Source organism: Ochotona princeps, chromosome 23 (genome assembly GCF_030435755.1).
Source record: "Ochotona princeps isolate mOchPri1 chromosome 23, mOchPri1.hap1, whole genome shotgun sequence".
NCBI lineage: Eukaryota > Metazoa > Chordata > Mammalia > Lagomorpha > Ochotonidae > Ochotona > Ochotona princeps.
This window is the reverse complement of record NC_080854.1, coordinates 12474836-12502028: the sequence shown is the minus strand read 5'-3', so window position 1 is coordinate 12502028 and position 27193 is coordinate 12474836. Positions and strand designations below refer to the sequence as shown.

The 27193-nt window shown below is 42.1% G+C and overlaps 1 protein-coding gene across 2 annotated transcripts in view; it reads right to left on the bottom strand.

The window, feature by feature from the left end:
* The window catches only part of PLPP1 (phospholipid phosphatase 1), a 72907-nt gene that overhangs the window by 13757 nt on the left and 31957 nt on the right, over positions 1-27193 (bottom strand). Inside the window, exons 2-3 of one of the 2 annotated variants that reach the window (XM_058680204.1) lie at positions 10450-10601; positions 3660-3940 (exon numbers count right to left, since the gene is read on the bottom strand). In XM_058680204.1, the coding sequence (XP_058536187.1) occupies positions 3660-3940; positions 10450-10601 (433 nt within the window). The remainder of the gene's footprint in view (positions 1-3659; positions 3941-10449; positions 10602-27193) is intronic. The other variant, XM_058680203.1, reaches the window with a different exon arrangement.

The window sequence follows — 27193 nt, the reverse complement described above, 5'->3', positions numbered from 1 at the left end:
TAATGGCTAACATAACACAAACATAAAAGTTAGCCAATTCTGTAATACTTCTCTCCAGTGCATATTTGGTAACTTAAAAAAAAAAAAAGGACAATAACTTTGTTACGTCTTCCCAAAGTCATTCTTCCAAAAGAGTGATACTAAAAGACCCCAGCCACCCAAGCCTCTTCCGTCTGCTGGCAAAGGCAAGGATGGCATCATGGGGCTCCAGTCCAGACCGAGGCGCCGGCGGCCGCTAAGCCACTGCTCTGTGAATTCACTATCCAGGAATGGCTGGTGCCACTCACAGCAGATTTCTGGACTCCCGCCGGCTTTTTAAACAGTTGCCTCATTCCCTGGAGACATGGCAGTGCTGTTTCACCTGGCTGCTGCAGCTCAGCCTCAGCCCGCCTACCCGTTTCCAAGCAGGCCGTACACATGCCCTGCTTTGCCACTGTCGGTCACAGTCACATCACCTACATCTGGCTCACTGTCCTTCCCTCCCAGCTGGCCGCCACGTGCCAGCCTGGCCTTCATTTCCAACAGCATGCAGCTCAAACTCCTTTGAGCATTATTCCAATCCCGCTGGAGACCTTAAAATTCTAGCCTGCCTGCTTTGGATCATGTTGCCCCCTGGGTCCAAGGTATGCTCCCTTTCAAATCTACTCACTATCATCTCATCTTCTAAAATGTTTCCTTTAACTACAAATAACATTAGCAACCTCTGATTCATGCAGTATTGTATCTTTAAGACATGTATCACTTTCCATCACATGTACTACCTTCAAATACATCTCCCACAGGAGCACCATGCATGCTTTGGTAGCTCTGGCACTGACCAAGGCAGAAAAGCCAAAGATATTAGTTGAATTCAACAATTTCATGAAACAGACTAAAGTAGTTTCTCCATCAGCAACATCAGTACTATCTGGGAAAGCTCTAGAAATGTGCTGCATTGTGGCCCAGGGCGTTAGGTGGCTGCTTGTGACACTGGCATTCCATGTTAGGCTGCTGGTTCGAGGCCCAGCTGCTCTAGAAATGCACATTTTGGGGATCCAAACCTAGATCACTGAATCAGAAACTGTGGGATGAAGCACAGCTCTCTGTACTTCCACAAACCTTCCAGGGATGAACATCTGACCTAGTGGTTAAGAGATCTACACCCTGGATGTGACGGCTTAGTGGCTAATCCCCGCCTCGCATTCATCGAGATCCCATATGGGTGCTGATCTGTGTCCCAGCTGCTCCACCTAACATCCAGCTAGCTCCCTGCTTGTGGCCTGGGAGAGCAGTCCAGGATGGCCCAGAGCCTTGGGACACTGAGCCCACGTAGGAGACCTAAAAGAAACTCCTGACGGGCCCGGCGGCGTGGCCTAGCGGCTAAAGTCCTCGCCTTGAACGCCCCGGGATCCCATATGGGCGTCGGTTCTAATCCCGGCAGCTCCACTTCCCATCCAGCTCCCTGCTTGTGGCCTGGGAAAGCAGTCGAGGACGGCCCAATGCATTGGGACACTGCACCCCCGTGGGAGACCTGGAAGAGGTTCCTGGTTCCCGGCTTCGGATCGGCGCTCACCGGCCCATTGTGGCTCACTTGGGGAGTGAATCATCGGATGGAAGATCTTCCTCTCTGTCTCCTCCTCTGTGTATATCTGGCTGTAATAAAATGAATAAATCTTTAAAAAAAAAAAAAAAAGAAACTCCTGGCTTCAGATTGGCTCAGCTGTGGCCATTACAGCCATTTAGGGAACGAGCCAGTGGATAAAACTCTACCTCTGCCTTTCAAATAAAAATACATTTTTTTGAAACTTAAAACAAAAATCCTGGGGCGTAAAAAGGTAGTGTAGCAGTGAGAGTATACTCAATCATCAGTCTGAAGAAGCACTCAGAATGGGGAATCTGAAAGAGGTATTGGCCTTTTAGTCACATTTCCTTTAAATATATTAGTAACTAGACTGAGACTAATGTCTTTTTAGAAAATCATCCATTCTTCATGTTAATATTTCCATACAGATGATGATTAAAAAGAGTTATCTACTCACTGCTACACACATCCAAGGAAAATTTCAATTAGCCTGAACAAATAACTCTTGAAGCATAAAGGCTCACCCCGTACTATCAGGTCACAGGAAGTCAGTCAGCTCCAAAGGAGGGTTCAAATGTTCAAGGAAAGTGGAACTGTAAGTTGATTTTAGTGCAAAAACATTTTGAAATCCATCCAGCTTCTCCATAATGCACATCTGCCATGAACCTTTTGAAGACTCTTTATGTCTCAATGCTAAAACATTTTTTTTGCACCAAAATCAACTTATCGTGTAATCCTACTGCCACAATCTTTTCCGAGTCCCCTCATATTCTGCAGGAGTTCGTTGGTGCTCTCACTTGTGTCTGGGCCCCAGTGAGAACAACTGCAGCCCACGTGGTCAGTGACCACGTCAGAACGCGCACACATGCAGGCAAGAAGCCTGTGCTGCAAAATCAAGAGAATGGAGAAAACTCAAAACCAGAAACCAAAATCGCAGGCAATATCCTCATGGCAACGTGCAACTCTGACTCATTCACACAGTCCACAACAGTGACTCATTTGGGTGCCCGTGTCCCGCTGTGCCCATTGGTAAGCCACCCACAAGGAAACACGTTGGTGGGGCTAGACAGTGCAGGTGAGACAGGAGCAGGTTACACCGTGATGAAGAACCTACAGAGAATGCCTGGGCAAATATTTTCACATTTTTGGCTTCCTGACTTATAAAATTCAAAAGAAAAAAGACCGTGGTACCCAACCAAACTATATTCCACAATAGAACGGGAATGTAAAGCCACAGCTATGTAACAATATTATACAGTTCTGAAACTGGCAGCAACTGACTCATTCTGGAAACACTGGTAGAAATCACATTTTTCTAGAAAAAGATAAAATCCTCCTAAAATGTTATTTCTACATTTGATCTTTTTCCTTTCTTCCTTCCGAAGAATCCTGAAGTTTAACAAGGAATATTGTCATTAAGACCATTATTTTTAGTTGCTTTCTCTATACTCATACAGGACTTTGACGTGGACAACTGCAAGTAGATTAATGTGGAAAATTGACAGGCTGATGAATAAAAAGCCTACGTACACTTACACCGAGAGCGCACGCTAAGCCCCCACCTGCAATGCCTGCATCCCAAACAGGCACCAGGTTCAAGTCCTGGCCATGCCACTTTCAATCCAGTTCCCAACTTGTGTGCCTAACAAAGCAGCAAAGGATGGCCCAAATTCTACCATGGGAGACCCAGAGGAAGTTCCTGACTCCTGAATTTGTCTGGCCCAGTCTGGGACATTATAGTCATTTAGGGAGTGAACCAGTAAGTGGAAGATCTCTTTCTCTCTGTGTAGTTATGCCTCTTAAATTAAAATATACATATATATATAATTTCATTAAAACAGGTTAAAAAGGGCCCGGCAGCATGGCCTAGCGGCTAACGTCCTTGCCTTGAACGCACCAGGATCCCATATGGGCGCCGGTTCTAATCCCGGCAGCTCCACTTCCCATCCAGCTCCCTGCTTGTGGCCTGGGAAAGCAGTCGAAGATGGCCCAAAGCCTTGGGACCCTGCACTCGTGTGGGAGACCCGGAAGAGGTTCCTGGTTCCTGGAAGAGGGATGGCTCATCTTCCACACAAGCAGCAGGTATTTGACAACTCACCTGCCTTCCTTAACTTTCTGCGCATTCCCTCGACATATGTAGTTTTCGATGTAGCCATGACTGCAGTTGATCTGTGACCAATCAGGGTCACAAACATCCAAGAAGTGAGGCCGCAGCCTGCCTATGGAATATTTGGCAATGTCAGTCAGGGACTGGCTAGCAGCTGCACCAAATAAAAATGTTCCAATGGCTTTGTAAATAGTGGCTATGTAGTTATTCCTAATGAAGGAATTTGAGTGCAAAAGGTTAAAGTAAACAGACAGGGTTTCTCCAAGAATCATCTGAAAAAGAAACAGAAAAGTAACATGTTAATTTTAGCAAGCAGGCACCTACCAAACAACAACAGAACAGTACATCACAATAACAGCTTTGTTTTAAATCCAGCCCCACCTTCCCTTTTTACAAATGGCACATTAACCTAGGAGATCTAATTCTAACCCACAGGTGAAGGTGTCAGGTTAGCTGTACACACTGCTCACACAGCCGTGAACGCTGAGACAAACAGACCTTATTTCTTGTCCTATATTCAAATACACTGTGTATGAGCGGATAATGACAAACCCAGGACGACAAAGCTCATGGCATGATCTAAGAGGGCAAACTTCCCCAATCAGAATCTCTCTCAATCCAAGCCTGTATGTCTGTCTCTATTTCTCTCAAGCATTTCTTTGAATAAAAGATTTTCATAATACTAAAAATGATAAAACTACTTGAGAAAATTTAAAAATATATATATAACACAAAAGCTAAGCACTAACATGGTGCTGGAGAGCGCTGGCTTTGGCCGGTAAGACCTTCAGCTGGTAAGAGTCCTCCACCTGGGACACTTCATGCCACACTCCCGGGACGGGCCTGCCCTGAAGGCCAGACACATGCTTGGCACTGCCAAGGCAACACTGCCAACACCTCCCTCTTTTTCACTGACCTTTGTGAAACTTAAAGCCTTCCCGTAAACTATTTCACGCACTTGCCCCAGTAGTGTCTGTGTGCGGCAGGGGACAAATCAGTGTGTAAACAGCCTTCTATATGCGGGGCAGGTTCATAAACCAGTATCCTGAGACACAGAATACTGAATGGCAACATTATAAACTATCATTTGCTGGGCAGCCTTTGTGGCTCAGCATGTTAAGCCCACAGCCCACACTGGAGTGTCAGTTCAAACACCAGCTATCGCGTTTCCCGTACAGCTTTCAGCTAATGCCCCTTGGGAGGCAGCTGATGCTAGCCCAAGTGGGTGGCCTCCTGCTACTCATCTGGGACACCAGGATGTTGTGAGGATAGAGGACATGAACCAGTGGGTGCAAGTTCTCTGCCATTCAATAGATGAAAATATCTTTTTAAAATAACACTTAAAAAATTAGTGTGGAAACAATGGTATTACCCACTTTCACCCTGTAGCCCTTGACCCTTTGTACCCTAATCAACTAAGTAAGATTATTTTATTATTAAAAAATAACTAAAAAAAAGAAAAGAAAAGAACACTTAAAAAAATAGGACACACTCTTCAGTTACCCAAAACCTAAACAATGATTTAGTGCACAGAATGGGGGGGGTAGGGGTAGAGAGAATTAACAAGTTTCATCTGAGAACTGGGTTCCCTGCTCATCTTACACGATTTCATAGTGTTCAGGCCAACACTTGCACTAAGTAAGGATTAACTCTCTTCATTCAGGTCAAGCCTTGTCTTAAGTGAAATATATGGTTGCCTTCTAAAAGGAATTTCTTTCCTGGTACATGGAATGGCTCTGAGAATTCCATAAACAGAATATTATATAATCATGGAGACTAGACTATGAACTCTGCAAAAGCAAGGAGGATTTGTTTGGAACACAAGGTCTCACTGCAGGGCTATGCCACAGGGCAGGCTGTCTACAGCTGAAGATGCTGCCTCTTGGGTACAAGCTCCCTAAAATACAGTGCGCCTGCCAAAGAGGCGACACTCACTGTGGTCCTTAATGCGAGTGAGCGCATCAAACCCTCTTCCCATGAGTTACAGAAGAGGAAACCACTGTCCACTCGGGTCACTGCTGAAATGCCTCCAGCAGTCTTATTACGGTATTTCTCTTATCTCTCTCAATCTCTCCCCTCCTCCTTAGGCCATTACAGGGTCCCAATAACTACTGAAAGGGAGGTCCTTTCAACATTTAATTATGGCACTGATCTTAGATAGGTAAAAGCAATGCAATGTATTATTTTAGCAGCTGAAATTTACAGATCTCAGCTATCTGCTCGTAAGTACTCAACTAATTTTAGAAGCTGGTGACTGCTAGATCAACTGGTCCTTTTTTTTTTTTTTTTTTGGAAAGCCAGAAATATAGGAAGATCTTCCATCTGATGATTCACTTCCCAAGTGACCACAACAGCCACAGCTGAGTCAATCCAAAGCCAGGAGCCCAGAGCTTACTCAAGGTCTCCCACGTGGGTGCAGGGTCCCAAGGCTTTGGACTGTCCTCGATTGCTTTCCCAGGCCACAAGCAGGGAGCTGGATGGGAAGCGGGGCCACTGGGACATGAAACAGTGCCCATATGAGGATCCCAGGTGTGCAAGGTGGGGACTTGAGCCGCTAGACTACCACACCGGGCCCTCAGCTTATCTTTAAAAAAAAAAAATATTTACTTGAGAAGCAGAGTTACAAAGAGAAGGAGAGGCATGGAGAGAGATCTTCCATGTGGGAGACCTGGAAGAGGCTTCTGGCTCACAGTTTCAGATCATTTCAGCTCTTGTCCCCTCTGGGGAAGAGCACCAGTGGAGGAAAGAGATTCTCTCCTCTCCTCTCTGTACATCTGCCTTTCAAATAAAAATACATACATCTTAAAAAGCAAAAGAGATGATTTTCTATGCCTTGACACTGTCCCTAAAATATTGTGTCTTTCAGAGCTTGCCTTCACAAGAGAACAATCTAAAATCCCTGGCATCTTCCACGTCTGCACTCCACCCTGAGCAGCCCTAACTGCCTCCGTTCTCTTAATGCCTCTTTCTTCAAGCCACATTCTCATGAACCCTTGTTTATACTAATTTCACAAGTAGCAGTCAACTGCACTAACATTTCTTCCTTACTGAAATTTTCTCGTTTTCTCGTTTAGAAAGATTCACAGACAATGGAATCAAAGATAAATTCATTCTAGGGGCTGGCACTGTGGCATAGTGGATAATATCACTGCTGGGGCCAGTCTGATCCAGTTCTGATCCGACTCCCTGCTAGTGGCCTGGGAAGGGTTTGTGCACACATGGGAAACCTGACATTCCTGGCTTCATCCAGGCCCAGTGCTGGCTGACAAGGACATCAGAGTAACTCTGCAGATGGAAAACTGGTCTCCCCTAGCAACCCACCTCTGGCCCTCTGTAACTGTGAAAATAAATCTTGAAAAAGAAAAAAAGATAACTTCATCCTATTTCCAAAAGTATTAGAATCTGTGCATACTTTTTTCATACTATACATTTCTATGAACTTTTAAAAAGATAATTATACATAAGAATTTTTAAATTTTTTCAACACAATTCAATAATCCAATTATACACAAACTTTCCAAAATATCCTTATATTAACCCTACTTCTCTCAGACTCATTCACTCACTTATTTGTGGTTCATTTGCAAGGTCTGGTGTGAAATCTGAGCCCATGATTCTCCTGAAGAAATGGCTTACTTCCTATTTAATCAATCACATACTCCAAGGCCTGCCTGAAAACTGAGTTAATGAATAACCTGAAATGACTTTAGACTAGGACACAGAACCCCCAACCAGAGCAGAGCTGTCTACGAGCACTGCTGACATAAAAACAGTACTACAGCATCTTTGAACAGGCTGTTCCTCTTAAATAAATTCATATTCATATTGGTGTTCCTGCTGTTTTATTCAATGTAAAGATAATTTCAACATGCAGGTTATGTTGAAATAATGAGCACTGTGAGTGATGACACACAACGCATGAATTCTGTTTAAGCTTTCGTCAAGCCCTGCGTGCCATGCAGGCTGCGCGTACCCGAAGGGCATCAGCAAGCCAGGCACCTGTCGGGCTGTGGCTCTCTGTGGGCAGTGCACTTTCTGCTGCTTTGCTCATGCAGCACTTTTTTTTTAGCTGAGTCACAAAAGTAAAGAAAAACGAGGGTTATTTAGAAATCTTTGCGTATTTGACTTTTTCTGAAATGCATCACTACTTGCAATTATGAATCCTACTAGAAACTGTATCTGTCATAATCAACAGTCTCTTAAAAACACATATACATAAAGCCAAGACTGGCATGGTGGCTCAACAGGCTAATGTCCCACCCACAAGTGCTGGCATCCAATAAGGGCACCAGTTCATGTCCCAGATGCTCCACTTGATTCAACTCTGCTTATGGCCTAGGAACGCAGTGAGGGAGGGCTCAAGTCTTTGGGATCCTAGACACCAGAAACCAGGAAGAAACTCCTGGCTCCTGGCTTTGGATCAGCTCAGCTTTGGCCATTGCAACCATCTGAGTGAGCAAGTGGATGGAAGATCTCTGCCTATCCTTCTCTCTGTAATTTTGTCTTTCAAATAAAAATGAAATAAATCTTTTAAAAACTCAGCATAAATACTTGTCAAGATTAAAGGAATATGTGGTTTATTTTTTAAAAGATTTATATGTTTTATTTGAAAGGCAGATTTACAGAGAGAAGGAGAGACAGAGATAAAGATCCTCCATTCACTGGTTCACTTCCCCAGTGTCCACAGGACCAGAGCGGAGTCAATCTGAAAGCAGGGGCCAAGAGTTTTTTCTGGGTCTCCCATGTGGGTGCAGGGTTCCAAGGCTTTGGGCCGTCCTCTACTGCTTTTCCAGGCCATAAACAGGGAGCTGGATGGGAAGCAGGGTAACCAAGACACAAACCAGTGCCCAAATGGGAGCCTGGCACCACAGAGAAATTAACCTGTTAAGCCACCATGCCAGGCCCAAATCTGATTTATAAAATGCTGCCATTCCGTAGGAGTCATCAAATGTCACTACATAATTATGCCATTTTTTTTCATTCACATAAATACACAGTATCATTCATCACCCAAGACATGCCAGGCTCTGTGCCACACAGTGAAAATAACAAGGCTCTGGCCGCTGCAGCTGCTTGGGGAGTGAACCAGCAGACAGAAGCTCTCTCTCTTTCCCTGTATTTCCTTTTCTCCATAAATCTGCCTTTCCAATAAAAATAAATCTTTACCAAAAAAAAAAAAGTAAAAGCAAAAGTAACAAGGACAAACCATTTGATAGCAATTTAAAAATCTGTGAAAATGTATATAATGAGAAAATCATGCAAGGATTTTTTTTTTAATCTGTGTACCAAAATGAACTTATCTTTTCAACCCATTTTCCCACAAACTTGTTGAAGTATCCTCAGATGCACTGTTATTTTGGTCTGTTTTCTACATAGTGTCATAATTTCTTCCCTAACATAAATTTGTTTGTAAATGTATAAATCAGTTTAAAAAAACTAGTAAATCATAAGATTTTAGGTATTTCTTTTTTTTTTTTTAAAGATTTATTCATTTTTTATTACAGCCAGATATACAGAGAGGAGGAGAGACAGAGAGGAAGATCTTCCATCCGATGGTTCACTCCCCAAGTGAGCCGCAACGGGCCGGTGCACGCCGATCCGATGCCGGGAACCAGGAACCTCTTCCAGGTCTCCCACACGGGTGCAGGGTCCCAATGCATTGGGCCGTCCTCTCCTGCTTTCCCAGGCCACAAGCAGGGAGCTGGGTGGGAAGTGGAGCTGCCGGGATTAGAACCGGCGCCCATATGGGATCCCGGGGCTTTCAAGGCGAGGACTTTAGCCGCTAGGCCACGCCGACGGGCCCGATTTTAGGTATTTCTAAGATGAGCAATTATAAATATAATCTGGTCACTAAAATCTCTAATCATTTTTGTAAAAAGATTTCCTGAATTTTTTGAAAGACAGAGTTACAGAGTGAAAGAGGCTGGGAGAGACAGACAGATCTTCCATCTGTTGGTTCACTCTCCAAACAGCCACAAGGGCCAGGGCTGAGCCGGCTGAAGCTGGGAGCTTCTTACAAGGTCTCCCATGAGTTTAGAGCAGCCCAAGCAACTGGTTCTTCCTCCATTGTTTTTCCCAAGCACATTAGCAGGTGGCTGGATCAGAAGTGGAGCACCTGAGACTTGAACCATCATCCATGTGGCTTACTGGCACGGCAGGTGGTGGTATTACCTGTTATGCGACAGCACCTGGCCCCTCCTCTAAGCATTTCTAGCTGAAATACTACAAGTGTTAGAACCCTGTCTTGCCTTCAGCACCAATACAAATTCACTTCATATTCACTGTGACTTATATAGGGAATTTTACTTTTTCTCTCATTAGTGACGTTACCTAAAAAAATCTTTAAACATGGACTGAATGAAGCCTTAACAGTAATTAGGAAATTCTCTTTGCTAGAACCCACTGACTAAACAGATTAGGCACACACAGAGATACAATAAATTACAAAACAGTATCTGTATGCTAGAAACACACTGAAGACAAAACATTTAACTAATGGCTATACGATTACTGAAACAAGTTAAGTAATCTAAAAATCAGTGACTTGGGGGAAAAAGACCAATTTACCTATATTTGGTAAGGTTATTCTGATCATATAATTTGTTATTCTTTGAACCTCAGAATAATGGAGGCTATCTTAATGACATAAATGTTCAATTAAATATTCTGAAACCACATTGTTTGAGGGTTGTACTGTTACATTTAACCATCAAATAAAACAAAATAAAATAAAATGAAGTTCCCAAAAGTTTATAAACTTGGAAAAGCAAATTTAACTTACAACGATAATACTGAATGGAATGATTATTCCACCTAATAAGGTATAAGATATGGTGTCTTCTTTGTAAGGATACATGATGGACTCATCATTACAGAATAATCCTCGCTGGAAGGGGGTATGCCTTGAAGAAAGAATTGCAAAAGGCAATCCAGCTAGCAAAAAGGAATAAACGAAATGAAAACAAACCATTAAAAAAGAAACATCAAAACTATTTAATGACAATAATTATCCCAGAGACAATGTTTCAAAATGCATTTGTCATGACAGTACATGAAAGCCCATAGAGAAAGGAAATGCAGCAATGCATGCAACGGAAGTGAGGAGGCCACAGGCAAGGGAAAGGATGCCCTTTCCTACAGGAAACGGCACCAGGGCCTGTCCTGAAACAGCTCGGCAAACAGCACCTTGTTCCCTCTTTTCTTCCCAAGGTACATGACATGGACTTGGAGGGAAAATTCCCTTCTCGTGCTCTAGTCATTTCATCACCAGGTTGTCAACACTGTTTCCAGGCCAGTTTGTCATGGACTTTGCTTCCAAAAGGAAAACATTTCAACATTCCCCCATTTTGTCCCTATTTGGACAGGTCATGGTCACATGGTTAGGCTGTCAGCTTCTTAAAATTCTCCCCAGACATTTCTGTTCAGTCTTCAGCACATCTCAAGCCACTGTGAAAGAGTGATTTGAACTTAAACTAAGTTTCTAAGGATGAGCAAGCAAGTGAAGCATGAAACCGCCCCACAGGTGGCTCTCTCTGTTTTCATCATCAATCTTTCCCATAAAGACCATGGTTCACATTTCCCTCCATAACTTTTACTTCAATGTGAAGTTCACAAAGTCAGTTCTCCTTTCCTTTGCTGGACCAGGCCTGCTGATTAACACCACAGCACAAACCAGTGCTGCTTTGTGAGACTCAGCTGATCAGAAACCCTGCACGTGAGAGCTGCCTTCAGAGCGATGACTGAATTCAAGCCTCCTCCTGACACATGCTCCCTGCAGAAACACCACAACCGCAACGGCAGTACACTCACTACTGGCTCAAGTGCTGCCTCTCCATGAAGCAGCAAAACGTAAGGACCATTTACAGTTCTCTAACCCTGCAAGGCCCAGGGACTGCATGATAACTCAAGCCTTGCCAGGCTGCCACATTGGACTTACGACAAATGTCATGTCTGCTTAAACAACAAGGGCCAAAAAGAGGGAAGCACATGAATAGTTTTTTTTTTCTTCAAACATTGAATACAGGAACCAATATTTATTTGTGTTTAGCCAATCTGTCTACAGCTGTCAATGTTTTTAACACTTAAAGATGCTACAAAACTCATAAAGTTGCACTTCTAGTAAAAGCTGCACTCAAAAAAAATTAAACTTTGGGGCAGCATCCTGGCTTACCATGTGAATCCTCTGCCTGCACTGCAGACATCCCATATGGGCAATGGTTTGAGTCCCAGGTGCTCCACTTCCAATCCACCTCCCTCAGTGGCCTAGGAAAACAGCAGAGATGCCTCAAGCTCTTGGGCCCCTGCACCCAATGAGAGATGAGGAAGACGCTCCTGGCTTTGGATCAGCTCAGCTCCAGCCACTGAGAGTGATTTAGGGAGTGAACCAGGAGATGGAAGATCATTCTGTCTCTCCCTCTCTCTGTGTCAATCTGCTTCTCAAAAATAAATCTTTAAGAATTTTAAATAAAGCAGACTTTACTGAATGTCCTTATACTGTCCTGGAATCAGGACACCTTTCTGAGTCACTGGACTGGTGGAATTCCAAGGAATGAGGTGACAGATCCAGCCTGAGCACACACACCCTGGTGCACACAACTGCAAAGGCTCCGCCGCAGCACACACAGGGACTGCACAGAGCCATGATTCTAGCTGGTGCCTGCCCTTCACAGCAACTCAACACCTAGCCATCTACCAACAACCAGATGCTAACCAGACAGGCAAATTCACTTTCTATTTAGAAAGAACCACCGCTTTTGTATTTTTAATTGTTAAGAATGGTATACTTTCACTGTTCACACAGTACATTTCTCAATTGGCTGAATTTTTCAATAAGCTTCTCTTTCATAAAAAGCTATTTAGTACAAAAATTCAGTCTAGTGATTAGTGTCCAAAACTCATTGGGTTTTATGTCTCTATTCTCTGGGAAAATTCGTATTACTGGGCCCCAAACCTATTGAAAAGTGCTATTCACATATATGGCCATGAAGTTAAAGGTTTTCCCCCACTTGGATCACAAAAAGCATGCAGGAAACTATTCTTGAATTTGGCAGGGGGGAAGGTTTGTGCATACTTTTTAGGATGAGGAAATAAATAAAATCACAATGAATAAGAAAACAGCCCATTAAAAAAAAGTCACTCCAATAAATTCACCGAATAAAGAATTCTGCTAGGGCCCGGCGGCGTGGCCTAGCGGCTAAAGTCCTCGCCTTGAAAGTCCCGGGATCCCATATGGCCGGTTCTAATCCCGGCAGCTCCACTTCCCATCCAGCTCCCTGCTTGTGGCCTGGGAAAGCAGTCGAGGACGGCCCAAGGATTTGGGACACTGCACCCGCTTGGGAGACCTGGAAGAGGTTCCTGGTTCCCGGCTTCGTTGCGGCTCACTTGGGGAGTGAATCATCGGATGGAAGATCTTCCTCTCTGTCTCTCCTCCTCTCTGTATTTCTGACTTTGCAATAAAATAAATAAATATTTTTTTTAAAAAAAAGAATTCTGCTAGGTGCTACCAGTAATGTGAAGCCGAGTAAGGCACAGAACCTAATGACGACAGGGATTAACTAGAGGTACAAGGAACACTGAGGGGTTCCCCGACTGGAAGCTCAGGCGCGGCTCTAAGCAGTGACAATACTGTGACTCTCAGGAGTCTGAATCTCAGGAGAAATCTGGGACTGAGACAGAAATTGGGAGCTGGAAAAGATCTCCAAAGCGCAGAGAGCCAAAGCACTGTGCAGGCTGACAGCAACAGCCGCATCACTAAAGGCAGCAGAGGGAGCAGCCCCAGAGGCCCACGCAGGTGGGCTGGGGCAAGTCAGAAGCTCCATCCCAGACCACATTGGAAGGTGATCATCCGTGGTGCTCAGGGTTTGCCAACAGATTTTCTTTTTTTTTGTTTGATTTTTAAAGACCTGTTTGAAAATCAGAGTTACAGAGAGAGGGAGGGAAAGTTCCTATCGGCTAGTTTACTTCCCAATGAATACAACAGAGTTGGGCCAGTCTGCAGCCAGAAGCCGAGAGCTTCATCTGCGTCTCCCATGTGGGTGGCAGGAGTCCGAACACTGGGTCCATTAGCAGGGATTTGAGATCAGAAGTGAAACAGCCAGCTCACAAACCAGTGTCCAGAGGGCATGCAGGTACTGCATGCTGCATCTTTACCCACAACACCACAACACAAGCCCCTCCTGTAGATGCCTTCTTAGTAAAAATAGTATTAATAAGGAACGAAACATAGAAACCAAAACAGCGGTTTTAGGGAGAAATAGTAAGAAAATAAGCATGAACCCACCACAAATGCAAACACAGTTCTTTTCATCGCGTGAGTTGAAGAGGCTACATCACAGAGGACCTTAGAAATACCGTTAAATTGATAATCAGTATTTGCCAACTTTATGTAAGGCCATGAAATGCAGCATATCAACACCTATACTCCATGCCATGTCGCTTTCACTGATTAGTTAACCTGAAGACCCCAGAAAGCAAATGGGGTTGGTGAGACGAGAGATCCCCAAACTTCAAATTGTTTACTAATTCACCTAAGGCCCCAAAAGATGAGTTCGTTTAGATTGCTGAGAATTCTGGAATCAGGAGACAGACAGACAAGCTCAGTTTGCCAGCAGCACTGGGCCGTGTGGGAGGAAGGCTAGCCAGAAATGAGGCTGAAGACAAAGCGAGCCTGGAGACAGAGAGGACGGGCCCGTGCGGCCCCTGGGAGTGTTCACCAGAATGCAGCTTTTGTGCCCAGTGCCAGGAGACCTGGTTTTATTTTGGGTCCTGAGGGCTCTGTAAGCTCTTTCAACAGAGTCCAATTGTATTCAAGCTAGTCGGAAAGGGTTTCCACTCCTCACAACCAACAGAGACATATCTAAAACAATCATAATTAATTATATCCCTTCTACAGGAGGTATTTTTACTTTTGGACTACTTATACATGAAGGAACTTTTTAAAAAAATCCTTGGAATTTAAATTAAAAGACAGTTATTTTGCTGCAAAAGAATTCTGAACCCCACGCATGAGGTGTCTTCAAAAGTTCATGCAAAATGCATATTATGAAAACTATGCACGGATTTCAAAAATTGCTTATAGTGAAATAAACATTTGTCTCAATTCTGTTTTTTAAATTTGATTCTTGTAAAGCTATAGTGAGCATTTGCAGACATAAACCATTGTTTATATCTAGTCATTCCCTTAGAGTATATTTTTATGCGGAATTAAAGGATGCAAACATTAAGATCCTCGCTAAACTGCTCTAAACAGGCTGTTACACGCCCCACACTGTTCTAGCAGCAGTTGTACTGCAGTACAGAGACATGCAAAAATTTAGGTAGATATTTGCTTTTACCTTTGACAATTACATCAGATGACAGAGCAAAAGTAAAAGGGCTCTGTCTTTATCAATTCAAATCAAACATCATTTTCTTTTTAAAGGTTATATCTCTGAAACAATCCCTTTCATCTTTTCTCGAAACATTACACCTTTGTCAAACAATGTTGCTCTGAATATTCCATCTGGCAAATTTATTTCTATTACTCTTGCACTTAAAAAAAAAAAAACCACAAGTTTCACTGAGGCATAGTTTACAGACTATAAACTTTAGTAGGTAATTCAATTACATTGGTAAATGTATAAAAGTGTTCAGTACCGCCACAATCTTATTTTAGAGCACATCCGGGGCCCTCAGGATTCCCCCGAGTGCACTTAGATTCCATCACCAGTCCCACTGCCGATCCCAAGGCTACCACCATCCACTGTCTCCACAGACCGGCCTTGCCTGGCCCTATCAATGGAAGCCCACACTGTGTGGGATTCAGCACGTGGCCTTATCATGTCACATCTGCCTGAGGTTTATCCATGCTGCGGCCTGCACTTCGTTCCTTGTCGTTGCTAACCAGTGTTTTACTATACTGGTGACTGTCTGTCACGTCTGGTTTCTGCATTCTCCAGTCATTGCACATTTGGAATGCTTCCAGTTTGGGGCTATCATGACTAAAACATTATAAACACATTCACGTCATTGTGTGCATACGTCTTCATTTCTAATGGGTAGAAATTAGAAGTGTAATTGTGAGGTCCTATGATTAGCTTTTTTTTTTTGAAAGGCAGAGAGACATAAACAAAAAGATTTTAGCTAATTCTTCACCAGATGGCCAAATGCCCATGTCAATAAGCTCTTGGGTCTGAGTCCTATCTCCACTCCCGATTTTAGTGGGGAACTTAAAACGCGGAAGTACAAAGTGACAGCTCACCTAATTGGGCCTCTGCCAGATGTTGTGGACATGTGGGGTGTGAACCAGCTGATGAGAGCTCTCTCTCAAATAAATAGAAACTGCCAACTGTTTTCCAAAAAAGCTGCATCATTTTAATCATCAAATCCTGCTATACCACGCTCATGTGGCTAGTTAGATACCCCACTTAAAACTAAGATACTTGGCTTGGCATGATGGCTCAGTGGCTAAATCCTCACCTTTGATGCCCTGGGATACCATATGGATGCTGGTTCATGTCCCAGACGCTCCACTTCCCATCCAGCTCCCTGCTTGTGGCCTGGGAAAGCAGCAAAGGATGGCCCAAAGACTTAGGACCCTGAACCCATTTGGGAGACCCGGAAGAAGCTCCCAGCTTCTGGCTTCACATCAGCTCAGCTCTGGTCTTTGGGGTCACATGGGGAGTCAACCAGCGGACAGAACATCTTTCTGCCTCTCCTCTTTTCAGATCTGCCTTTCTAATAGTGTGAATAAATCTTTTTAAAAAAATAAATAAAGCTAAGGCATTCTGTAAGGTAAACTCATAGTCACCTACAAATAAATACAACGTTCTATCTTCAATGGGTGAACACATGTAAAGGTCAAGAGAACATATGGTAACTTCTCCCACAAATTAACCACCACAAGAATAACTTCCCATCCTAGACCATAAGTAAGAACACGACCACACCACATATTAATTTCTCCTGCAGACACTCAGTGTTTTAATCAGAAAGATTGGCGAGGTGTCCAGAAAAAGAGAAACTAGTGTTAAATACTATTTTCTATATGTGAAGGGAAACTTTCCAATATTAACGAGAATCACACAAAGGTCTCCTTAAAACAATGCTTCAGTTTTCACAATATTGGAGCATGAATTCCTACTTCAGTCCTTTACATTGCTGAACAGTATCCCACTGTAAGGGTATAAAAGCTATCAGATGCTCAGGGGACAGCAGCAAGGACCCCACCGACCCGGGAACAACAGATGGTTAAGGGAAACACTGTCTCAGGGCAAAGGGCAGCAGGCAGCGGTCAGCAAGTCCCAACATGGATGTCAGGCACCACTTTAACGTCTGGCCAACCAACAGATTCCACAGAACACAGAAGGGCATTTGTGAAACATCTCAGCAATCACAGTCTCCTCCTAATGTCTGGAAGAGAAGGAAGGATGCCGGTGAAGGTCTGAGGGCTGAAGAGCAGAGGTTCAGGTTTGACTACAGAATAATGAATCTATTATGTTTGCCATTTGACTGTGCCCTAAGCTAAGTGGACATGTGATGTTTATATATACTTAGTCTGTGTTCTCTATTAGGTCATTTTAAAGTCCATTTTTGTTTGCTTACCAATGGGGAAAATTCCAAACAGGAAAGTCAGTTTTAAAAATAATGCTGTCAAAATATGTTATCAAGTTCCTAAAATATGAATGACTCTACGGTGACCACTTGGATTTGTCCACAATGCCCAGTTTTTGTATGAAGTGAAGCATACCTGGGGCATAAGATGCTACCATGAAACAAAATCCAGATCAGGAGAAAGAATGCCTCATCTACACCTAGGAGGGAACAAGAACCACAAGTATTCCAGAACTGAAAAGCTGTTTGGACCTTTGCATATGAATGCATTTCGTTTCCTGTGTAAAACCAGAGCTAGCTTCTGCAGAATTTCCTCTTATTACCACATGTATTTCATTAACAGTACTCTTTACTAGAGACAAAGTTCTCTAAAAAATCTGCCTTTTGAATAAAAATACATCAATCTTTAAAAAAAAAAAACTGAAAAATAACTTTCCAGACTAAACATCTATTAAAACTTCATTAGGTTGAAGACAGAATATTTTCCTATTTGTAAACTCTATCATGTGTTAAAAGAAGACAGTACATAAAACAGAAGAGTGAGGAACTTTATAATTCTTCACAACTCAGGAAACTAAAGAAAGCTGTAAAAAATTACTTATTTTTGTCGATGTTTAGGGACAAAAGTATGTAAGTCAACAACAGTACATCAGGTCAGAAAATCCCAAGTACCATTTCTTTCCTAAGGAAGTTATCATTCCATTTGGTTTAGCAATTAACTGAGTTCCCACACTACACAAAGAACTGGTGGTGTGGAGGGTAGTTGTGGCACAGCTCTTGCAATGGTTCAATCCTGGATTTATTCTGAGAACACTGCAGACAGAACAGGGGGAATATATTCAGAACTGTAATCTTGGATCTACCTAGGTGCCAATTAGAGATGTCAAGTGGGCAACTGACTCTAAAGTCTGCAGGTGGGAGAAATGCCTTGACTAATGACAGAAATTTGTCATAGACATGGAATTAGAGCCACAGATCACCAACGGAGAATATTTCCACAACAACAGAAGACCTGTGTGCTAGTATCAGGAACCTCCAATTAAAAGTAGAGCAAGAACAAAAGGAACTCACAACTGAGAATGAAATTAATATTTTTAAAAAGGCAGCAATAAGGCAGAATTAACAAAATATACAAAACCCTGGGTGTTGCAAGGCTACAGACTGTAAGGTGAACACATAAAAATCAATCAGATTTCCATAAGCTAGCACTGCACAAGTGGAAACCCAAAATTAAGAGCACACTACCATTTATAATACCAAAAATATTTAGGTATTTAAGCATAATCCTGAAAAAAATACAATTTTTTGCTGAAAATTACTAAAAACTGATTTCAAAAAAATCAAAAACCTAAATAATGGAAAAATGTATTATCTTCAAGGATTGAAAGAATAAACATCGATGGAAATTCTCCCTAAAGTGATACGTATGCTTAACACACTTCTCAAAATTCCTAGCAGGACTTCTACTAATTACTAATGATTGTTTGAAAACCTGTTCAGGCTCTCGATTCCTCCCTCCTGGCCTCTGCTCGGCCCAGCCTGGGCTGCTGTGCCCACCTGGAGAGTGCACCAGTGCCTAGAAGCGTGCGTGTCCTCGCTCACTTGTGCTCACCCCTCTGTCTCTCCCTCTCTTTGTATACCTACTTTCAAATAAAGAATTAACTTTTTTAAAAAAATGATAAAGGATTAGCTGTGCCTTTCTTCAAAGTGTATTAAAGTGGTTCACTACACTGGAAGCTAAATCAGTAAACCATATTCTTGTTAAGAATGAGGACAGACTTTGATTGCTGGAGCGTTTCAACGAAACAAACCCTCTTGTCACGGTCCTTGATAAACTGAAAAGTTTAGAGGTGGAGAAAGCTTCCCTAAAAGACATACACATTAACAGATTTACATAAGGGCACATGGAATTTCAGGAGGTGATTAAGATTAATGTTCAAATTCAAACCTTCATTTTTGAAGTTTTATTTGAAAGGTAGAGTGACAAAAAAAAGGTGACAAAGACAGAGACAGAGATCTTCCATCCACTGGTTCACTCAGCGAATGGCCCCACTAACCAACACTGGCTCAGGCTGGAGTCAGAAGCCAGTAAAGGCATCCGAGTATCCCCACATGGGTGTCTGCAGTTTGGCCCAGTACCAGCTCTGCAAGCATTTGGGGGCATGAAGTGGCAAGTGTTCTATCTTTACCTTCTCTCTCTCTCTCTCTCTTTCTCTCTCTCTACCCCTTCCTCTCTCACTCCCTCCCAAGTAAATTAACTTTTTAAAACATTAAATTTGGGGAGTTTTCTAAAAAAACCATATAACATGGCTGGGACTTTTTTTAAGTTGGCATTAAATAACAAACATAACCCTTACTCTGGGTCTCAAAGCCAGTCCCTTCTCTAACCTCCAATAATTTTTGGTACCAAATCCAACCTGTATCACTTATTTCATGTCAAAACTAATTTAAACAAAATTAGTGACAACAATAAACTTTATTTACCCCACTTATTGTGACTAGTCATGCTTCACTGTGTAAATATTAAAGTCTTTGACATGAGGCATTGTCCTAGATCCTGCTGAGCAGTTATATAAGGGTTATGAATCACATAATCTTTCAAAAAATTCAAAAAGTTCTCATTCCTGAGCTTTATATAATGAACTATGAATCCACATCTAAATAAAATTTCCAGTATGGATGCTTCCAAACCCAAACTTTTACTTCAAATAGCTTAAAAAATAATAATGTACTCAGAGCTTTTCGCATAATAGAAGTTGAACATTAATAGTTTCTTACCTAATATATACTAAATATATCCCACACATATTTTTCTTCAGTGACTGCCACAAGTTTCTAGCTGTTTTTCACTATAAAATCTGAAAATCTGCCCTGAATTTGTAGATACCATCATGTTTTCTACCTTGTCACCATTAGGTTAAGTCTTAAATATTCAACACTAATTCCACTTACTGATCTGTCAATGTTACACTCTGCGTTAGTAAGAACCAATGATCTACAGCCAAAACACTGCTGGGGGCTTGGTGCAATGGCTCAATCACAGCCCTGCCAAGTGCCAGGATCCTATATGGGCATTGGTTCCTCTCCCAGCTGCTCCACTTCCCTTTCAGCTCTCTGTTTATGGCCTGGGAGCGCAGCTGAGCATGGCCCAAATCCTTGAGGCTCTGTACTCCTGTGAGAGACCTCGAAGAAGCTCTTGCTCTTAGCTGTGGGTCAGCTCAGCTCCGGCCACTGCAACCATTTAAGGTGTAAGCCAGCGGATGGATCTTCCTCTCTCCTCTCTTTAAATCTAATCTGTTTTTCCAATATAAAAACACAAATAAATAAATGCCACTCATAGAAAATCGGCTATCAGTTACGTAAAACTTTACTTTTATATTTTATCAAGTATTTCTAGTAAATATTCACTCTAATGATATTTTAGAACAATTATTAGTGAAAAAGCATACACATCTTACAAGACTTAAAAATTTAATTCTACTTTTAGAGCAATTGCAAATTTTATAGAACGGAACAGGAAATTAAAGATTTCTAAATACTCACTTCCCCACCACACCTTCCGAGTTTCCCCATTTTAGACATTTTGCACTGATGCAGTGCGATGGTTATAAATGATGAACCAGATTTAAACAACATTGTTAACTAAAGTTCATAGTTTACAATAAAGTTCATTCTTTGCGTTGCACAGCTGTGTGGGCTTTGACAAGCACAAAATATCAATTATCCACCATAAGTACTGTAACAAAAAATTTCACTGCACTAAAAATTCTGCGTTCCACCCGTTCATCCCTTTCCAATTCCCCCTCACACGCTGGCGCCCACTGATCCGGCCCATGTCTCCTGCAGCCTTTTCAGACTGGCTTCTTCCTCTTGGCGATATGCATTTAAGGTTCTTCCACGTCTTTCCTGGTTGAACAGTTCATTTCTCTCCAATACTGAATAATACTATGTTCGATGGATATGCCAATTTGTTTTCTCCATCTACCGAAGGATATCTTGATTGCTTCAAAGATTGGGCAGTTATGAATAAAATGCTAGTCGTTCATGTGTCGTTTTCTATGTGGACATAAGCTTTCAACTCCTTTGGATAAATACCTGGAAACAAATCTGGACTGGGTTTGGCGTGTTGACTGTGTCCGGCTGGTAAGAAGCTGCCCTGCAGTCTTTAAGGTAGCTATACCATTTCCAAGGAGCCATGAAGGAGAACTCCTGATACTCATGTAGTCAGAGTTTTGCATTTTCACTATCCTAAAAAGCATTTAACTTGCAATTCCCAGCAATGTATTATGATAGGTATCTTTACATATGTTTATCCACCATGTGAATATCTTCTTTGATGAGGTATCCGTCGGTCAGATCTTCTGCAATTTCTTAATTGTTTTACAGTTAAGTTTTAGAAGTTCTTTGTAATATTTTACATGAATTCTTTATCAGGTAGGTGTTTTGTAAATATCTTCCCTCAGTCTGTGGCTCATGTTTTCTCTTTTTTAAATGTCTTTCACAGAGCAGAGGAGTCAGTGATCTTCATGGATGATGTCTGAGGCACTGGAGCAAACACTCATTACCAAATTCAAGGTACAAATTTACTTTCAATCATAAAAACAATTTCAAAAATGCCATAAGTTCAACCAACATCTACATTTCTCAGTATTTAGAGAAAAGAAAAATTAGTTTATAAAATATTAACACAGGTATCTCTCTTTCACTTTAAAGAACAGGAGAAGGGGCCCGGTGCAAAGGCGTAATAGTCAAGGTCCTCGCCTTGAACGCCCCGGGATCCCATATGGGCACCGGTTCTAATCCCGGCAGCTCCACTTCCCATCCAGCTCCCTGCGTGTGGCCTGGGAAAGCAGTCGAGGACGGCCCAAATCTTTGGAACCCTGCACCCGAGTGAGAAACCCGGAAAGAAGTTCCTGGCTTCGGATCAGTGCAGCCACTTGGGGAGTGAATCATCGGACGGAAGATCTTCCTCTCTGTCTCTCCTCCTCTCTGTACATCTGCCTTTCCAATAAAATAATCTTAAAAAAAAAAAGAGCGGAAGATACTCCTAAAATAAGTCACTCAGATACTTTTTTCTATGTCTTCAGTCCACAAAATACAGATAGCACTAAGCTAATGCTTTTCTATATTCAGAGATGAGAGGTTTATAAAAGAGGAAAAAGGATTTTGTGTTGTCAGATTTAATATTTTTAAACTGTATACTATACACAACCATATAAAAATGTACAAAATGCTAATCAAGGAAAATGGAGCTAGTTTTGTAGCCCAAAGGATTAAAAGGACAGCTGTGACACCAGCATCCCACAGTGGAGTAACAGTTTGAGTCTCAACTGCAACACACAAAATGCATCCTTATAATGTGCCTGGGAGAGCAGCGGAGGACAGCGCAAGGTCTCGGGCCCTGCCACCCATGTGGGAGACTCAAATGGCATTCTCGGTTCCTGGCTCAACTCCAGCCATTGTAGACATCTGGGAAGTGAACCACAAATGGAAAATTTTTTTCTCTTTCCCTTTCCCTCTTTTAAAATTCAATTTTAAAAGGCTTAGTCAGTTATATAAAATGGTTAGAAATGAATAAAAAAGGCCCTTTTCACATATTTAAAAATAATTGTACACATTCGTCTCATATTAAGAATATGTTTTGGGCATTTTGCCAAGTCAATGTTCAACAAGTAAACTGCTTGAAAAAGTAGGGAGATGAAGGGATCTGATTAAACTTTTGACCGCAACAATACTTAAGTCTAGTGGTAGTAAAATGAACATTTTAATGTCTTATCACATAATTCACTGATAACTCACATTTAATCATTTTAGGATTTCTGAAAAAATCAGAGTTCTATCTAAGAATAACATATAATATGTCCTATCTTGTATATTCATCAAGATAACATGCAGTAGAAAAATTACGAATAATGCTAATTGACTCAGTCCCTTAGGGTAATAGATGCTAGCCATTTAAATTAAGCAAAGGCATTCCATAACATGCGCTAGAACCAACTCATTCACCTCGAAAATCCTTTGAAGACTTTATGAACAAACATTTCCCTTGAAAAGGAAATGCATTGTGGCACACGGGGTTAAACCGACTGGCATCCTATCCTGAGTCCTGCCCATCCAGCCGCCTGTTAACTCACCTGGGAAAGCAGCAGATGACCCCCCAAGTGCTTGGGCATCTGCCACCCAAGTGGAAGACAGATGGAGTTCCAGGCTCCTATCTTCAACCTACTTCAGGCCTATGTGGCCATTTACAGAGTAAAACAACAGATGGAAGAAGACTCTTTGTAACTCTTTGAAATTAAAAAAAAGAGAGAGAGAGACAGAGAGAGTGTGAGCCAGTGCTGTGGCACAGTGTGTTAAACCTCCACCTGTTGTACCAGCACCTCATAACGGGCACCAAGTCAAGTCCTGGCTGCTCCACTTCTGGTCCAGCTCCCTCCTAATGTGCCTGGGGAACCAAAGAAAGATGGCCCAAATCCTTGGTCCTCTGCACCCACACAGGAGGCCCAGAAGAAGCTCCAGGTTTCTGGCTTCAGACCAGTTCAGCTCCAGCCATTTGGGGAGGTGAGTGAATGTAAGATCTCTATCTTTCCTCTCTCTGCAAAATCTTGTTGTTCCATGAAAATAAATAAATCTTCAAAAGAAAAGAGCCATAGGATTTGGGGGAAAACCACAGAATTTAGCAACCTGGGTTGTGTCAAATTAATAGAACTTCAATTTTCATTAACAGTATCTAATAAATATAATTTTGTTTTTTATAAAGATTTATTTATTTTTATTACAAAGATATACAGAGGAGAGACAGAGAGGAAGATCTTCTGTCCAATGATTCACTCCCCAAGTGAGCCACAACAGGCCGGTGCACGCCGATCTGAAGCCAGGAGCCAGGAACCTCTTCCAGGTCTTCCACACGGGTGCAGAGTCCCAATGCATTGGGACCCTGTACCCACGTGGGAGACCCGGAAGATTTTCCTGGTTCCCGGCATCGGATCGGCGTGCACCGGCCCGTTGCGGCTCACTTGGGGAGTGAAACATCGGATGGAAGATCTTCCTCTCTGTCTCTCCTCCTCTCTGTATATCGGCTTTCCAATAATAATAAAATCTTTAAAAAAAAAATATGGAACTTAACATTCTTAAAATAAGTCACTGCTTAAAAAAAAAAGTCACTGCTTTCAACTGTACCCTTTACAATCATCCAAAATCTTATCACTTATCAAATTATACAGTATGCATATATGAATGCTACATACATCAAAAATAACATCTGATGTTATATGAGTATATAAACTATTAAAACAAATCTACCCTACAAATTCAAGAATCCCTTCACATTAGTCCACAAGCCATAGGTATATTTAAAGCCTAGAAATTAACCAAATATTATTACTACTTTAAATTTAAATGAATTTGCATTCAAATATTTTTTCCTGATCAATTCTCATTCATAGCAAACTCACAGGGAAATAGTACTAAAGGCCTGAAAAATTCATACCAAATCTTTCTACTACTTTAAAAAGTAGCATTATAGCTCTCACTTAAACTATTTAATAGTTAACGGTAACTCTAAAATACTTTTTACAAGGTGAGAAAAAAAAAAAAACCTGAAATTTGCGATGTGCTCAGGATGGCATAAACACAACCAAATCGGAGGGAGTGGGTGTCTGACCTACAGGTTAAGATAGCACCTGCTATATTGAGCATCTGGGCTCAGTATGTGGCTTCCCTTCCTGACTTTCATATGCCTGATAATGGACATCCTGGAGGCAGCAGTCACAGAGGACCTGGGTTCCTGCCACCCACCTGGGAGGCCCAGCCTGAGTTCCTGGCTCCTAGCTTGACCCAACCTAGTCCCAGCCATTGCACGGTGATCCTGAAGATGCGAGAGCTTGCTCACACACTCACTAGCACCCTTTACCTCTGCCTTTGTACCTCCCTGCTCCTCAACACGCAAGAAAATAACATCAAAATGTCAACAGGTATGTGTACGTAGAAGGTAATACTGTCTTTAAGAAAACATAAAAGGCTATTTCTTTTCTATTTTACAATAAAAGTTTTAGAAATCATAGATTAGTATTATTGTTATAATTAAAGCTTTCTAAAAAAAATCCAAGTCAAGGAACTGATTTATCAAGCAGTTACCTTTTCAAATTATTGAGAGTTATAGCCACAAGCAACACTTGGACTTCATGCAATTATAGTAACCCTGTCTACTTATCATGTAAATGCCAGTACTACACGTTTCTCTATACACTGTTTTGTAAGGCCAGTAGCTCAAATAGGGTTACCAGTTAGGATGGAATTTACTTCTCAGGAAACAAAGTCTAAGTATCTCCTACCAGATCTCTCCCCTCTCTTACACCTATACAAGTGTTTACAATGAAATTGGAAGTATACACTTACATATCCCAGAACATAATAAAATCCAGTTCCCCTCACCTTCAGAACACATCTTTAAAAATCCTGCTGGCAAAAAAGGTACAATAACTCAGGTATGTGAGCTAGAAACCAAAGAACTAGCTTATTATTCTTAACCAACTGAAGTGGTGTGTGTAGGGGGTGTGAGGGGTATAGGAAAAGAAACTATCAGGCCTATGGGAGAACCAGGTTGCTGAATTTGGTGAGACACTAAGATTTTTATTACAAAGTCAGATAAACTGAGAGGAGGATAGAGAGGAAGTGGAGCTGCCGGGATTAGAACCAGCGGCCGTATGGGATCAAGGCGAGGACCTTAGCTACCAGGCCACACTGCCGAGCCCCCGAGACACTAAGATTTAATGACTATCTAGGGAGGCCAGCTGACAGGAGCCATGTGGTCGAAGGAGAAATAGAGCAGGATCGCCTACAATCCCCCAGCCACTAGAGGAGGTAAATATTTGCCCTGCTCCTTCTATTGGGTTTCTTAGACACGTGAAATGTAAAAGGCAAGGTTTAGGTATCAGGGCCAAGGATAAAACAAGCACATTATTCCAAAGCCCATCTTAACCCAATTTTTAATCTTAACATAGAATAAAGGTTCCCAGCTACTTAGAATAGTGAGGGATGGGCATTTGGCCTGCTGGGGGACATCCTGGTTAAGATGCCCAGCACCCCAATCCAGAGAAAGCCTGGGTTTCAGTCTCAGTGCTGTTTGCAATTTTGGCTTCCTACTAAAAGCACACCCTGGTAACCAGCAGGTGATGGCTCAAATAACTGGACCCTGTTATCCATGTGAAACCTAGCCTGAGTTCCTGGCTCCAAGAGTCGGCCTGGTCAGTCCCAGCCACTGTGAACATTTGGGGAGTGAGCTAGCAGGTACTTATTTGATTGCTTTGCTGCTCAAATAAATATTTTAAATTTTGAAAAAGTGAAACCCAGTGTTATCCTAGAAAAGATTAGAATATCTTAAAGGATAATAAAGAATGTTAGTATAGGGATTAGCACTGTGGCAGAGCCAGTTTAGCTACTGTCCACACCACCAGCATCCCATATGGCTGCTGAGTCAAGCCCCAGTTGACTCATTTCCAGTACAGCTTGCTGCTAATGCACCTGGGAAAGCAGCAGAAGGTGGCCCAGCTACTTGGGCCCCTGCACATAAGAAACCCAGATACAGCTCCTGGTTCCTGGCTTTGGCCTGGGCCAGTCCTGATCATTGTGGTCATTTGGGGAGTAAACCAGCAGATGGAACACTTCTCTCTAGACCTTGCCTGTCCTTCTCTGTAACTCTGCCTTCTCAAATAAGTAAACCTTAAATAAATTTTTTTTTAAAAAGATACAGCAGTGACATTCTATGGATTTTATTTTGCATGCTTTTATAATCTTTCTACAGAAGCTTCTGTTTTCTTGAATTTAGTAAGTAAGCCCATCTCCTTTCTTTCGGCCTCAATTTCCATCTAACAGTATGATAAGCAAGCATAATCTTAGTTTCAACACTGTCATAAAATGGCTTACTGGACTTGAAT